Source organism: Corvus cornix, chromosome 3, assembly GCF_000738735.6.
Source record: "Corvus cornix cornix isolate S_Up_H32 chromosome 3, ASM73873v5, whole genome shotgun sequence".
NCBI classification, from domain to species: domain Eukaryota; kingdom Metazoa; phylum Chordata; class Aves; order Passeriformes; family Corvidae; genus Corvus; species Corvus cornix.
In genome coordinates this window covers 110281416-110295781 of record NC_047056.1, presented here as the reverse complement: position 1 = coordinate 110295781, position 14366 = coordinate 110281416, and the positions used below count along the sequence as shown (strand labels likewise).

Here is a 14366-nt window from a genome sequence, read left to right as displayed (position 1 = left end):
TTAGAAGTGTTTATGTACTATGAAACATTCTCTATGAGTTGGACGGGAAACCATAAACCATTTTATGAGATCTGCACTTGGCTGATGGCAGAACCTTAATGCAACACAAAGGTTCATCCACACCCAAGAAATGCCAAAACACACTTTTTTTATTTCCCCCCTCAGTGAGATGGGCACTTGAAAAAGAGGAGTGTGCCCTTAAAACCCAGGGGGACACATTTTGGAGGGTCCTGAGTGTCTCTGAAGAAATACGGGGCACTGTTGTCAGCTTCTCCCAATTTCCAGACAAAGACAGAAGTCTTTTACAGGGTTGGATTTTCTCAGAGGAAAGAATGACAGAGGACAGGCCAGGAAACAAGATGAAGCCTAACTAGAAATTTGAGTTGTGGCTCCCTCACCTCTGACAAGTTTCAAGCTGAATTATTATCCCTGTTTTGTGGATGGCTGGAATAAATACTGAAAAACCAGGTAGTGTAACCACAGAGACAGGTCAGCTCAGGCACTGAGCTGAGAGAGAACTCACACTCCCTTAAACGTTATGCAGTCATATATTCCTACTGAAACTGAAGTTCCCCTTCTTCAGGTAACTAATGTGAAATAATCAACATAACCTGATTCAGTAACTATAAATCCTGGCTACGAATACAAATGATTTGCAAGTTGAAACTACAGAAGTGTAAAGCTATTCATATGCAGCCATTAACTGAATCTCAAGCTGAATTTTATATATATAATAAAAAAGTGTAGTACCAGCCTAAACATACATCTCTGCTTCTGCAGCATGGGAAGTGGTGCTAAGACACACTCCAAGTGCAGCACGAGTATTACTGGTTGCATTTTTGTTTTAAAGAGACTTTAAGAAAATTCTGAAGATGAGGAAAAAAAGTGATTACTTCCCAAAATAAGAATAAACTGCGTTAGTACAAGATGGGGACACATAACCTACGTTGTTTGACTCTAAATTCAGCTCCCTGACTTGTGCAGAGAAGTGAAAGGTTATTATATGGGTTTACTGGGCAAACCCAGATTTTATAAATAATTGCCTGTCAGGCTGTTCAAGATAGACAAACACACAGCAGACCAACAAAAACATGATCTGTCATATTTCTGAGAGAAATGTATGTTGAGTCTTCATTCTCTGGGACTTTAAGTAGACCAGTAAAAAATAAGTGCCAGTATTTTTCCTGCTTATGCATATTTTAAAATGTAAAATCTGGAAGAGAGACAGCAACAGAAGGAATTTTGATTCCAGTACCCAGTGTCTGAAACGGTTTCTTCTGTCTGCATCTCTGCAGATCGAAACCAAATACAATAAATGCTGGTGTCCTTTTAAAAAAGTCTGGATGTTTACAGCAAGCATATAATTTTCAATGATTAAGGATGCCAACAAAAATAAAGAGTGATGATAAAAAGAAAAGTTTAATCATATATTTCAAGAAGCACAGATGGAACATCAGAAAACTTCCCCCTTCCCTCACTTAATACATTGTACACATTACTTTTAGTCCTTTACACACAGAAAATTTCCAGAAAACAGGAGACGAAGCAGATAAAAGAGAAAAGCAATTTATGAATGGCAGCGGTAATGTTCACTTTTACAATATTTCGGTTGCAAAAAGTCATTTTTAAAATATACATATATTTAACGTTTTTGCAAGCAGGTCCAAGAGAGCAGGACAACAAAACCACCTACAAACGGCCACAAGAGCATAGAGCGGGAGTGAAAATTTAGACCTCACATACTAAACACCAAGGAGGAGGATGGCTGCACTATATAAAATTAATATTTTGATATTCTCCTCTCGAACCCTTGAATGTTCTGGATTAATTTGAGGCTTAAGTTGGATTCCAAGCCTGAGGTGAAGAAGACCCCTGACCTGTGGGTACCACAGGAACACCAGCAGGATGTGCCAGCAGATCCTGGTGACAGGCTGAAGCAGGAGTCCTTTTCTCTGCTCAAGCATCATCGTGGTTAGCTCTATATTTGTACAGTTTTTATGGGAAGAAATGAATGTGTTTGTGAGGCCAGCAAAGGCTGGAGGAGCAGGGGACGGGAACAAGCATAGAGACAGGGACTGAGATTTAAAAAAAAAATCTTGAAAACAAACAGCGTTAGCTAAAATATAAAAAAAAAAGTCAAAAAGAGTTGGTTTCTTCTTTAACCAAATCCAACAGCAGTGCTGCCTTTGTCAACAAGAGGGACATCTGCTTCCTGCAGCAAACGCTGAGCAAGTACATAACGCTAAGCCCTTGCCTAGAACCACTGAGACAGACGCAGTTATTGAAATACTTTAGAATGTATTTTTCCAAATAGGGGTCCAATCCAGTGCCAAGTCACTGCAAAGGCGTTCCTTCATTTTGGACAATGATCACTCAAGCCTTAGGAGATGCCAATATTGAGAATTTGGGGGTGAGCACTTAGCCCGTCTTTGGGTCTGCAAAAAGTCAGGTCTCTAACTCGCAAAGTTTAGTTTACCTGAACTTTTTCTGAATATCTTTGCATCCAAACTTGGTAGTGCTGTCACCAAAATCCCCTCACTGGATTAAACTGGGTTATACTGTGTGAACACTTACATTAGTTGACAGAAACAAGTGGAAATTAGTGGAAAATAGAGGGAAATAATTTTTCTTTTGTAAAAATTGCAAGGAAAACTACATAACCTTTATAAGCCAACATAACCCAGTCTATATCTGTCTGGCCTCTTCCTGCCCCATCCTGCTTTACCAAAAAACATCTTTCGGAGAACAGACTTCCAGACACTTAAATAAAAATGACATGGCAGTCAGAAAGTCCCCTGCAAACTCCAGCATTGTCTGAGCTGCATTCTTGTCCACCTACACCCTATCCCAAACATCCTGCCATTAATTAGCTAAATGTTCCAGCTAGTAAACAAGAATAACGATTGAGGGGGCTGGAAAAAGAGACAGAGACAGCCAGCAGATAGTCACAACAAACCAGCCCACTCACTGGTACATGCAGACATTGGAGCTTGTATTTTTTTTCCTTCCATGGAGGGGAAAAGAAAATCACCTTAATATAACACTGTCTTTCCTGTTGCTGCAGCCACATCCACATCAGCAGGCGAGAAAAGTCATCCCATTCCTGCGGTAGGCACTCTGTCAGGGAAAGAGAAAATCTGTAGTGAATTATCACATCAGCTTAAACAGGGGAAGGAGGCAGAGAGAAAGGCAAGGCTTTCTTCCTGTTTTGTAGGCTATTCTGGCTGCAATCTAATAGGGTGTTTAATCTGAACATTTCTGGTAGGGAAGCTGTAAGCAACCACTTTGTCTATTAAAAAATCACTGTGGTTAACAAGTGGTTAGTGACTCTATTTCAGGAGAGCAAGAGATAGGCAAAAATGTAACATCCTACTTTGTTAATTGCCTGCAAAATAGTTGAGGCCAAAAATACATCATTATGCTGAATCTGCTTGTCCTTTATAAGCACGTGTTCTCTATTCACCATGTTCAAGAATCATTTCTAAACTGTCTAAATACTCTATAAATTATTGAATAACTGCAGTTTTCCAAACTTAATTTATAGTCTGAGTCCAAAGTTATATAAACAGACACTGGTATAATCCCCACTACTCCAAACTATTCCAGAGACTCTCTGGTCAGTAGGAAATAATTTGATATCCCATATATTGTAACCTGGGATGAAGTGCTTCTAATGGTAAAGAAGCACAGGAGTTAAGTGGCACTTGAGAAAATAATTTTAAAAGATTCTGTGACAGTGTCTCCCTAAAATACCTTTCATGCATTTTTAACGGCTCTTTCTGAATCAATATAAGACACTATACCTTTTAATGCCACTGGAAACCTTATATTGTAAGGAGATAGTCTCAGTTTAAAAAATACTTTTTTTTTTTTTAAATATATTAACAATATCTTTAAAAAAATCAAAGGAGTTTAAATAGTTTTGCTTTATTTGGTTCACCTTCAGCAGCCATCCTGTTTTTAAAATGAAAATGTAGTCATCTATTTCATTACAGTTAGTGCTTCGTCAGATTTATTTTGTACATCCTCAGTCCAAGCACTTAGGAAGTGCCATATATAACCACCATTTTTAGTGGCTCTACCAATTTCCTAATTAATTTCAGCCAGATCAATTTCTCCTCTCTTAAACTAGAATTAGAGTAACATTAGGAGTAAAGGATAACCTCAAACAACTTTCGATATAAATAGCATTTATACTGAACTGTAAAGAAATCATTTCAAAACCAGCAAGGATGTATTCAGAGAGACATTTTACAGACAGTGAATATGCAAAAGGAAATGTGTACAAGATGTTCATTACAGCATCCTTTACATTAACACCACACTTCAGTCTAGAGATCTAGCAGCATATGGCATGAAAGTCAAAGTGCAGAACATCAGCTGTGGGATATACAGCCAAGACATGACAGTATCACCACAAACAAAACACAGAATAAATCCAAAGACTCTATACCCAAACATGAAATGCCCAAAACAGACTAGCCAATAATTTTGAAAGGATCCAATATATTCCCACAACCACAAGCAGCAAGTCCAAGGCAGTTTGGATGTTCAGCTTGCCCAAACCATTATGGCTGACATTTGGAAGTTGATGCAAAAATAATGTTTTTAGCTGCTTGACCCCGATAGTTTCACAGGGATTTATAACCCAAGTGACAACCTTTAACACATAAACAAAATATTCAGGACTACTGTGCAGTTTGCTTGGAGACAAATGATCCCGAGTACAAAGCTGGATCTACATGAAAGGTAAAAGGTTGAATTTTGTGAAAGGAATTTTGGTTGTGAAGCAAAGTTGGGCTTGGCTGGGCTCACCTGGGAAATAATGAAGTTTAACATTTTCCAACATGGGCAGTGTTGTATAGTCAGTTATATCCCTGCAAAGGTCATTTCAGAAGCCAGTTTCAGGGGAGGCAGGATAACACCTTTGGAGAGTTGGGCACACCCACTGGTCTATATTTAGTGATATATTATAACTAGTGTGGCTATAGTTAGGATTGAAAACTATTTCCTACTTCACTCCCCATTTCACATACTTTAAACTTTCAGAAACACTTGCCCTTGGGCTGAAATTTCCTCTGCTTTAATCTCTGCCTGAAGTTCTCTTTCTTTGGAAAGGACCAACAAAATTCCTGAAGCCATTTTGAAGTTCAGCAATAATGAAAACAACACATTTTTACTTCCCAAGCCAGACAAAGTGATTCTGATATATGTATATTTTATTAAGGAATTTAACAATAAATTCAACCATTTTACCCAGAAACCATCCATACCTTCAACCTCAGCATAAAGGTAACTGTTTTGAAAATCAGTATTTCAGAGGAGGGAGTTTGATTCATCCCATTCCATAACAAGATAACACTTCATTCTCATTTTGATACATTACTAGATAACAAAGGTTAACCTCCACGATGCTTTTATGCAGAGCAAAAGTATTTTACAGACATCCCATCTTTCTGAGTTATACCAGATATCTTTAAGATCTATACAGCTGAATTTGTGATACTGAAAGACAGATCTTTACATGCCAAGAATTGTGAAGAGAAACAGCAAGATGTTTTTCATAAAACTCGCATGTGTATGTGCCCTTGCAAGAGTTTAGATGTATGTGGCAGACATTTAATGTGGTTGGAGATAATTTAGAGGGTTTGGATGACACTTCTGGGTGCTTTATGCCACTTTGGCAGCATCTGCATTTTTATTTTTTTTTAAATATGATTATTTGGCTCAGAATTACAGATAGAGAATGATGCAGGCTCTTGATGTGGGATTAAAATAGCTGTATCCATTTTGCTGGATATGTCTTGCTGTCAAGAGATAACATAAGCCCATGGAGCCCTTTTTGGAAAAGTGTCTACTCCATCCAAATTTTCTGTGTGTTCTCTCTTAAAATTTACTACCAGGCTGTGCTTTGACTTTTCCTGCTGTGGGCTGAGTTTCTGCTATGGTTGAAGTTCTGTCAGCCTCTTGCTGTACCCAGTATGTGCAGGCGTGGTCAAGGGACCACCTTTTAGACAGGGGGATCACCTAACTTGGCACAAATTGCACAGTTTGCCTTCCCAGAATGGCTTCCATGCTCTGAACCATTGATCTAACCTTACTTGGCTGATCTAGCTCTCACAGAAACTCTTCCTTGCTCCTTCCTGCTTCATGACAAGATTTTTTTCCCCTTCTCCATCTTCCTTGAAGGTGGAAGGACAGATTGCTGCCAACCAGAGCCAGAGGCTGCACAGGCTGGGACAATGTGAAAGCAGAAACATGACCTTCCTCTTGTCCAGGCCACTCTTACCACTTGCTCCCATTTAGGACAGAGTTGTGATGATTTTGCTGCTTAGTTCTCACTTCAGAGTCCTACCCTGATCCAGTGGGTCCATCCCTGCCCATGGCAGAGGGCTGGCACCAGATCTGTAACACCTCTTCTAAACCCAACCACTCTATGATTCTACCCCACGAAGGCACCTTGTGAAGAACCTTCTCACAGCTTCTCAGGCATCCTCTATACAGGAATCCTCCCTTGGAAATGTTGCTCCTTTAAGTTATCAAAGCACATCGGATTTTGACACAAGATCCTCTCTGGCAATACTATCATTGTTTAATAAATGAAGGCAGGCTTTTTTCCAACCTGAAAGGAGGTACAGTGAAGCAGAAAAGATGATCATTGTTCACTGCTGTCAGTCGCCTAAAAGCAACACCTTGCTTTGCCCTTAGTTTGGTGAAGGAAAGAAAAACTTAACAGCTTAAAAAGCCAGCATGGCACAAGGGACTTTGGCCAAGCAACTCCTCAAATTTCATGAAAAATCATCCAGTTTCTACTCCCTTTTTTTTGGTCCCATTTCTCTCCTGTAGTTGTAGCCCAAGGCAGTGTCATTATGAAGGATGAAAAAGAACCACTCCAAGAGAAGGGCAGCAAAACTCCTATCCTCACAGTAGGTCCCATGACATGGGACAGTTTACTGAAGAGTTTATAGGACCAATTTAGGGACAAATAACCATGTGTTTATTAGCAATTTAGGACTAGGAGAATGGCTTTAAATGAAAGAGAGTAGGTTTAGATTGGATATTAGGAATAAATTCTTCCCTGGGAGGGGGGTGGGGCCCTGGCACAGGTTGCCCAGAGAAGCTGTGGCTGCCCCATCCCTGGAAGTGTTTAAGGCCAGGATGGATGGGGCCTGGAGCAAGCTGGGATGATGGAAGGTGTCCCTGAGAATGGCAGGGAGATGGAACTGCATGATCTTTAAAGTCCTTCCAACCCAAACCAGTCTGTGATTCTGTGATTTACAGAAACAAGTCCCAGCCAAACATGAAGATGTGTGAGTACTCCTCAATCAGGGAACAGAGTAGATTAGAATACCAAGACTTCTGGACAGGCACCTCAGCTAGAAATGGTTTCCAGTTAACAATTTACACTAGTGCGTAATTTCACAGCTGTAGCATGATGAGAAATAATAATTTTGGCAGGAGAAAGAAACAGCTGTGATTTTTGAGTGGGCTGCCTAATTTTTATTTGGGATAAAATTTGGAAAGTCTGGGGTAAAACATCTCCAGCGGGCACCCGACACACCAAAGTTTATTGGGCCAAATCCTCCATTGGTTTAAGTTTGTTCTGCTTGCATTAAAGTTAAGCACAATGTCACACTGCAGGCCTGTTGTATCACTTAGAGATATTAAATCCTGAATTATAGGCCCTGTATAAGTGAGTTACAGAAAAGCATTTATAAAACTTGAAGTCTCCCTTTCTTGATGTCCTCTTGTATGTGTGTGGGCAAGTGGCTTAATTACAGTGCATAAAGTGGAATGGCAGACAGAAACATCCAAATCAAAGAGCAAGCCCTGGCTGAACTTCATTAGCAAACATAAATGCAAGTAGGCACATCTTGTTTGTGACATGCCACGGTCCTTTCCGCTTTGGGTAATTTTACTCTATTCTCTGACATTTGCATAAATGTAAATCGAACCATATGACCTGAGCAGGTTTATGATAGGGGAATCATATGCAAAACTTCTTTCCATTAAGTAATTCTCTTCATGCAGCCTTACAGTGTTACTGTGAAAATCAGGGAGGGTTGGATCTCAGCCAGTCAGAGCCTTTATTTAAGAACAGTGGAGGGAGCCCTGCCCTTTAAATAAGAGACATTCTTGGATCAGACACTGGCTGGCAGGATGGAAAAAAGGATGTAGCATTAACTTTCATTCCATTCCAAATAACCTGGAACCCATAAACCCCCAAGATTCTCTAATTTTGAATCCGCTCCTTTTCTCCCTGTGTCTTCTTTCCATTTTATTTGGGGAATGTTAACTTTGAATTTTCATTAGCTCACCATAATATCAAACACATCACCCTGGACAGATTCATAACTCTTTGTATATAAAAACATCTACATTAAAACCCCTGTGATTAAAAGGTTACTCCTCTAATTTTTCCCAGCCTGAACAGACAAACCACATGCAAAGAAGTGTCAGCTTATTTAGAGATTAAAATAATAATTAGTTTAAGAGGCAAAGTATAAGCAACATTGTTTGAAAAAGAAAATCCATGTGTTGTTTAGAATTAGTTGCTTCTGTTTAAGTTTAAATAAATTTGTGTGGATATAAACTCTCTTTATTAAAAATGCATCCATATGAGAAAAGAAATATAATGGATAATTCTCCCTCCAATTTAAAACAATAGCACTGAAGGCTCTAGTTCCACAAACCCATCTTTAATCAGTAGCCAAAGCACAGATGTCTGATACCACTCAAAGGATGAGGGAGCGCTTTTTGTACGTAATGTCTTATACATGGTCAGTAACGAATAACACTCCCCAAATATGTATCTGTGGACACCCAGGTTTAGCATGTTACAAACTTGTATGATGCTCTGGCTGATCTGCCCTGCTGTATCCAAGAAAGGTCATGGATTTCATTTATGATGAGGCCAGACCAATGGGCTGAGAGCTACAGCATCCATTTATCCATACAGTAACAACCCCTCTGGAAGCACAACCATGTTGGTGCTTATGCTAGACCCCAGGAAACCTCAGTTAGGTGTAAGAAACACCAACAACTGCATTCCTCAGGTCTGTTCCCTGAATCCTCAGCCTGGTGAGACACCAGGGACAGCAGCAGTGTCCATCCCAAGAGTACCTGCCTCAGGAAGGGGCCAAAGATCACAAGAACACTTAGATGCCCACAAATATCACCTGCTGATAAAAGCACTACTCCAGTAAACCACCCATCAACAAAATGCCTCCCAGCAAAGTCACCTCTGGGCTTTGGTTGACCTTTTATCTGCCAGTGGCATAAACTTTTTAAATAATTGTGTAAAACTGGGCTCCTGTGTACAGGCATAGGACATATCCAGGATATATCATCCAAGTCTGTTAAAGAACATCATCTAGATCTCAACCATCCAACTTTTTTATTGTTTTTCTCTGCTTCTGGGATAAATGACATTCCCAAGGCTGATGGAAATGTAGGATCACTGGAAAACAAATGAATTTCTCAGGCATCTCGTGCAGTACCACCAGTGGATGGAGAACAAAACATAGGGCTTGTACTGCTGTCCTCCAGTGTATTTGGCCAAATTTGCAATGCTGCAGTTAACCAGCAAACGCTGTTCTCAGGGCTGGACTGGTATTGTAAGAAAGAAAAACAAGGCAAAAGGATCATGGCTTCTGTTGCAGCAAGAACTGGGGTGTGGGAGTGGGGTACCAGTGTCAGCCAAGAGAAAAAAGAACAAAATTGGTGGGGAGAGAGGGATCATTTTAAGTCTCTCAGAGGGCACTGTAAACAGAGGAGAAAGAAGGAAAAAAACAGAACTATAAAACAATACTTGGCAGCCAGCTTTGCAAAACAAACATATTTTCACAAAGTCCTTCCCATCACTGCCACCAGTTTTAATGGGCTTTATATGTCTGAGAGCAAAAAACCCTTTTTAATTGTTAAGGAAAGGCGATGCTGCTTTGCACACTGATAGAAGTTCTGTTCTGAGCCCTACCTCAACTACATGCTGCTCTCCATTCACAGTCAGGGAGAGAAATCCCTTCCCCCAGGCTGCAAAACCTGTAGCTGGGCTCCATCACCACTCCTCCCTGGACAGCATCAGCTGCTTCTCCTGTGGAGCAAGTCAAAATCCAGCAAGTTCCTCCTGCCGTGGGTCTAATGGCCCATAACTGTCTGCCCAGGACACGCTGCTGGAAAAGCACACAGCAGGTGTCCACAAGGCACCAGACCTTGATGGATATGACCTGTTGGAATCCAGCATAATTGGGAAAGCTTAACCCCCTCACCACACTGGAAATGCAGTGGTTCCTGAGTGTCCCTGATCTCCTCATGAGCAGTGCAATTAGCTCACTTAAAATTTTACTGCCTCACGTCAAACTGGTCAAAACACCTTGAGTTGCTCAAGGGTCAAACTCTCCTCTCCTGATGTGCCTCAACGTGCTGCTTTAGCTGTATGGCAGCAATAATGTACACAGGCAACTTCATTATGTCTGAGAACTAAATTAAAACTGGAAGTCTTGAGGCTTTAGGTATGGTTGGACACTGAAACCTCTGCTTTATGACTCAGGGCACTGCACAGTCACAGCACTCCCATGTGAAAATATACCACTAACAATAAAAACTGCTTCAACCTGAGAGCAATTCAGCATCAAACAACCTGGATGGCTCCCTGTCTCCAGAGATGATTTTTTTTGACCTTTTAAGGTTTCTTCTACTGCTGTAGAAGCTCAGGGTTTTTTCTGTAGGAAGTAACCGAAGAAGTTAAATTCCCCCTCTGTGTCACTACTGCTCATGAGCTCAGCATAGCAGCTAAAGAGCAAATTTATTTGGAAACAATATGGTGTGGTACAGTCGTCTAAGTACAAGGGCAAGAGCCAGGGCTGGGCTCTGCTCCCAGCCCTGACACTTACTTGCTGTGTGGCCTCAGACAAACCACTTAGTGCCTCTGTGCTTCAATTTCCCCTGCCTTTGAAACAGAAATACTATCACTCACTGGAAACCTTTTCTTGAGGATTGCTTGATTACAGAGCTAATACATGACACTTTGAATACATTGTATACTATGCCATAATTATTATTTTCATTGCATTTTGTCTTCCATTGTAATGGCTAAAATACCAGATGTACAGAAATGGATGTCGAAATTGGCTGCTTTTGCATAGGAGGAGAGGGTATTACTTTGAAATTAAATTATTTGGGTAAAACAAGACAATTCCCCTGCATTTTTCCCCTTAAAAGTGGTGAAATTGTAATGAAAAGTTGCATCTAATGATGTTTTGCAACACACTTCTCCCCCACCTCCTGAAAGCATCCTGCAAACACACTCTGCAGAGGGCACAGCACCTCTGCTGTCCCTTTGATTCAACAGAGCACTTCAGTGTGGAAAAGAGAGCCCAACCAACAGCTCAGGTCTGTGAAGAGAGGAATTTTCTCAGGCTCCGAGGCTCTTTGCTGGTGGCAGCACTGGGGTGCAGCCACTTTTCACCCTGCTCAGCCCTGACTGATGTGCTCTGTCTGCAGCGGGGCGCCGGCGCACCGGAGCAGTGGGAGGCAAGAGGAATTAAGGTAATGCATCAGTGGCTGCCAGTGAAGGAGATGGGAAGGGGGGGGGGGGGAAAGACAAGGCAAAAAAAAAAAAAAAAAAAAAAAAAGGCAAAAGAAATATACTATTCCAATCAAAGTCTGAAATTTGTAGAAGTGGTTTTGGTCTCAATATAGAAAAAATATTTATCCAAGAAACTCCTACTCGGGTGCGAACATCCTACTTCTAGTGGGATTTTGTTTGGCAAAGTGCTGTGAAAGAGTGGAAGCTAATACAGAACATGTCTATAAACAAATATATTTATTTAGTACAGATTGACACATTCACTGGAGTACGGGAGTGATTACACGTGTAAAACTATTTCCTATAGTGGTTTCCTTTTGTGATTCTGCTAATTTATTCAATCCACCCCATTTTCATGCATTGAATGTTATGAGCCATTTCAGCCACCCAGACTGAAACGTGTTTGGAGACTACATGCCTGTTTTTTCATTTCATCATCTACACATAATTATTTGGTGATATTAGGAATTTGAGCTCAAATGGAAGCCAACCAACATTTTAATAGCTTAAAAATCACACAAAATGAAGTCTGCCCTGAGGTTAATGAATAAGAGCCAAATCTTGAGGCTCTTGCTAAGTTTTTACTCACTCCTTATTCAGGCAAAAGTTGAATCAATTGTAGTTGGACTGATTAAAACCAGAAAAACATGTATTTGGACCTTTCTCTCAGGTAAAACAGAATAAATTACCTAGGATTAGGCTGCAGAATGGCATCCAATCGACCTTTCACATGTATTTCTGCAACACACTGAAGAAAAAATCCAAGAGCTGAGGCAGTTTAACCAGTTAAACCAATATTTTAGCAGCAGAATAAATTATTATACTCTACCAGGTTTTATGACATTTATATTAGAAATAGCCCTGAATCAAAATAGGTTTCCTGGTCCCTCCTGGACTTCTGAAAATCAGTATCAAATCCAAACTTAAAAAATGGTTCACTAAGTATGAAAACCAAATGCCCCCACCCTTCAAAACAAAGCTCCATCCCTAATTTGAACTTTAATCCAGACATGTATTGATACAGATATTTGATTTTTGATGATGGTAAGCATTTATAATTTAGGAAATTAAAGGTTATTCTTTAACTACATGCAGGATGTTCTACTCCTTATGCAAAGAATGCAATGCACCTGTAAAAAATACAAAGCAGAGCAGTTAATTCCCTTGAACAGTTAACACTTCACCAGTAATTGGTGATAATCACAGAAGGATGCTTCTCCTTTAAGTCACAACCCATTTAACTATTGGGCCAGTCTCGGCAAAGTAATGACACATTTATCCCATTCAAGTCAGACTTGAATGAGGATTTGGAAAAGAAAGTAGTATGAGGATTTGGAAAAGAATGTAGTATGAATGACTGATTTCTTCAATATATGCAAAGCAAATAGAAGAAGGAAAAAACAGGTAACAAGAATGAAGTGGTCAATGTGTAGATGTGGCACTTGGGGACTGGTTTCAGTGCTGGGCTTGGCAGTGCTGGGTTAATGGTTGGATTCAACGATCTTAGAGGGCTTTTCCAACCTAAATGATTCCATGAATTGTGAAAAATACCAGATCCTGACAGGGTCTGGGTGATAGTGGCCCTGCTCACTATCTCCTGACAGGCTGCAATTCGATCTCAATGCTGAAATATGCTGAGCACATGAAGAGCTGGACTTGGGGATGGCTTCATTTAAAAAGGAGTGAGCTGGGACATGTGAAGAGGGCAGTCCCCTCCTGGCCACCACTCATGCTGCAGGGCCTGGTCCCGCTCTCCCCAGCACTTCCTACCTGCATGACAGACAAACTCCTTCCAATGTTTAGCAGGGTCTGATGAGCACAAACCGTGCCAGTGGCACACTGGGAATGTGGGAACACTGCCCAAAGCCTCACAGGCTCCTGCACTGGGCAGCCTGCACAGAGGAGAGCCCTTGTTGCACTTTCAAAGAGCTGCTGGCAAGTTATGATCTGCAAGAATGCATCAAGGAAATTGGGATCCCAAGGAAGAACAGGCTTTTTGTTACATTATACTTTTTAAATGACATTATATCCACATTCATATGCTGGAAAAGCTGGTTCACAAGGGGAGATAGACTTCAAGCCTCTCTAACGTGCAGTTTAAGTTATCTTTAATCTTTCTAAATGTCTTTCTGTCCATCTGATTCTTACCTTCCTAGCATCTTGGCCAAATAGGTTATCCCAGGGACACTGGATGGTTGTTGAGAATAGCAGGCTTCCAAAATGTCCTTCCTAGAACCGACTAAAAATTCCTTTTGGTAGTTTCTGACTGATCGGTTGTGGGTGGGGGGTGGACAAATAATATCTACTTTGTGAAGCAACTGAAATAACTCAGCAGACTCAGAACCTTCATGCTATAACCCCCCTCCACAGATCTAATTTCACGTCACTTCCTATGGCACGTGTTACTTAAATGAAACTTATTTTGAAATGCAAGGACAGACCAATGCCATTACCAATATCTCAGTGGTCTGACCCATCACATCAAACTCTCGTTTCTTCTTTACCGCATCTCATCTTTTTCCCTTGTATCCAGTTTAAGAGCAGACACACATTTATATGCACATCTATAAAAGTGATACTCTTCTGAAAACAAACTGGCCAGGCCACGAGATTCTTCTGGCTGGTTGCCATTGTTCAGTCACTAAATATGGGTTTAGGAATAGGGAGATGGATTACTCGCTTGTGACCCCACCATGGGCTTTTCATGATATCACAGCCCATATTTTTTTAATAACATTGAGGAATATTTAAATCCTGTATGGAAGTTTTTTCATACATA

General features: G+C 40.6%; 1 protein-coding gene across 4 annotated transcripts in view; it reads right to left on the bottom strand.

Moving 5' to 3' along the window:
• Window positions 1-1395: 1395 nt before the first annotated feature.
• SUPT3H (SPT3 homolog, SAGA and STAGA complex component) overlaps window positions 1396-14366 on the bottom strand; it is a 257799-nt gene continuing 244828 nt past the window's right edge. For all 4 annotated transcript variants that reach the window (XM_039568417.1, XM_039568418.1, XM_039568415.1 and 1 more), the window contains exon 12: window positions 1396-3117. In XM_039568417.1, the coding sequence (XP_039424351.1) occupies window positions 3076-3117 (42 nt within the window). In that variant the 3' untranslated portion in view covers window positions 1396-3075. The remainder of the gene's footprint in view (window positions 3118-14366) is intronic.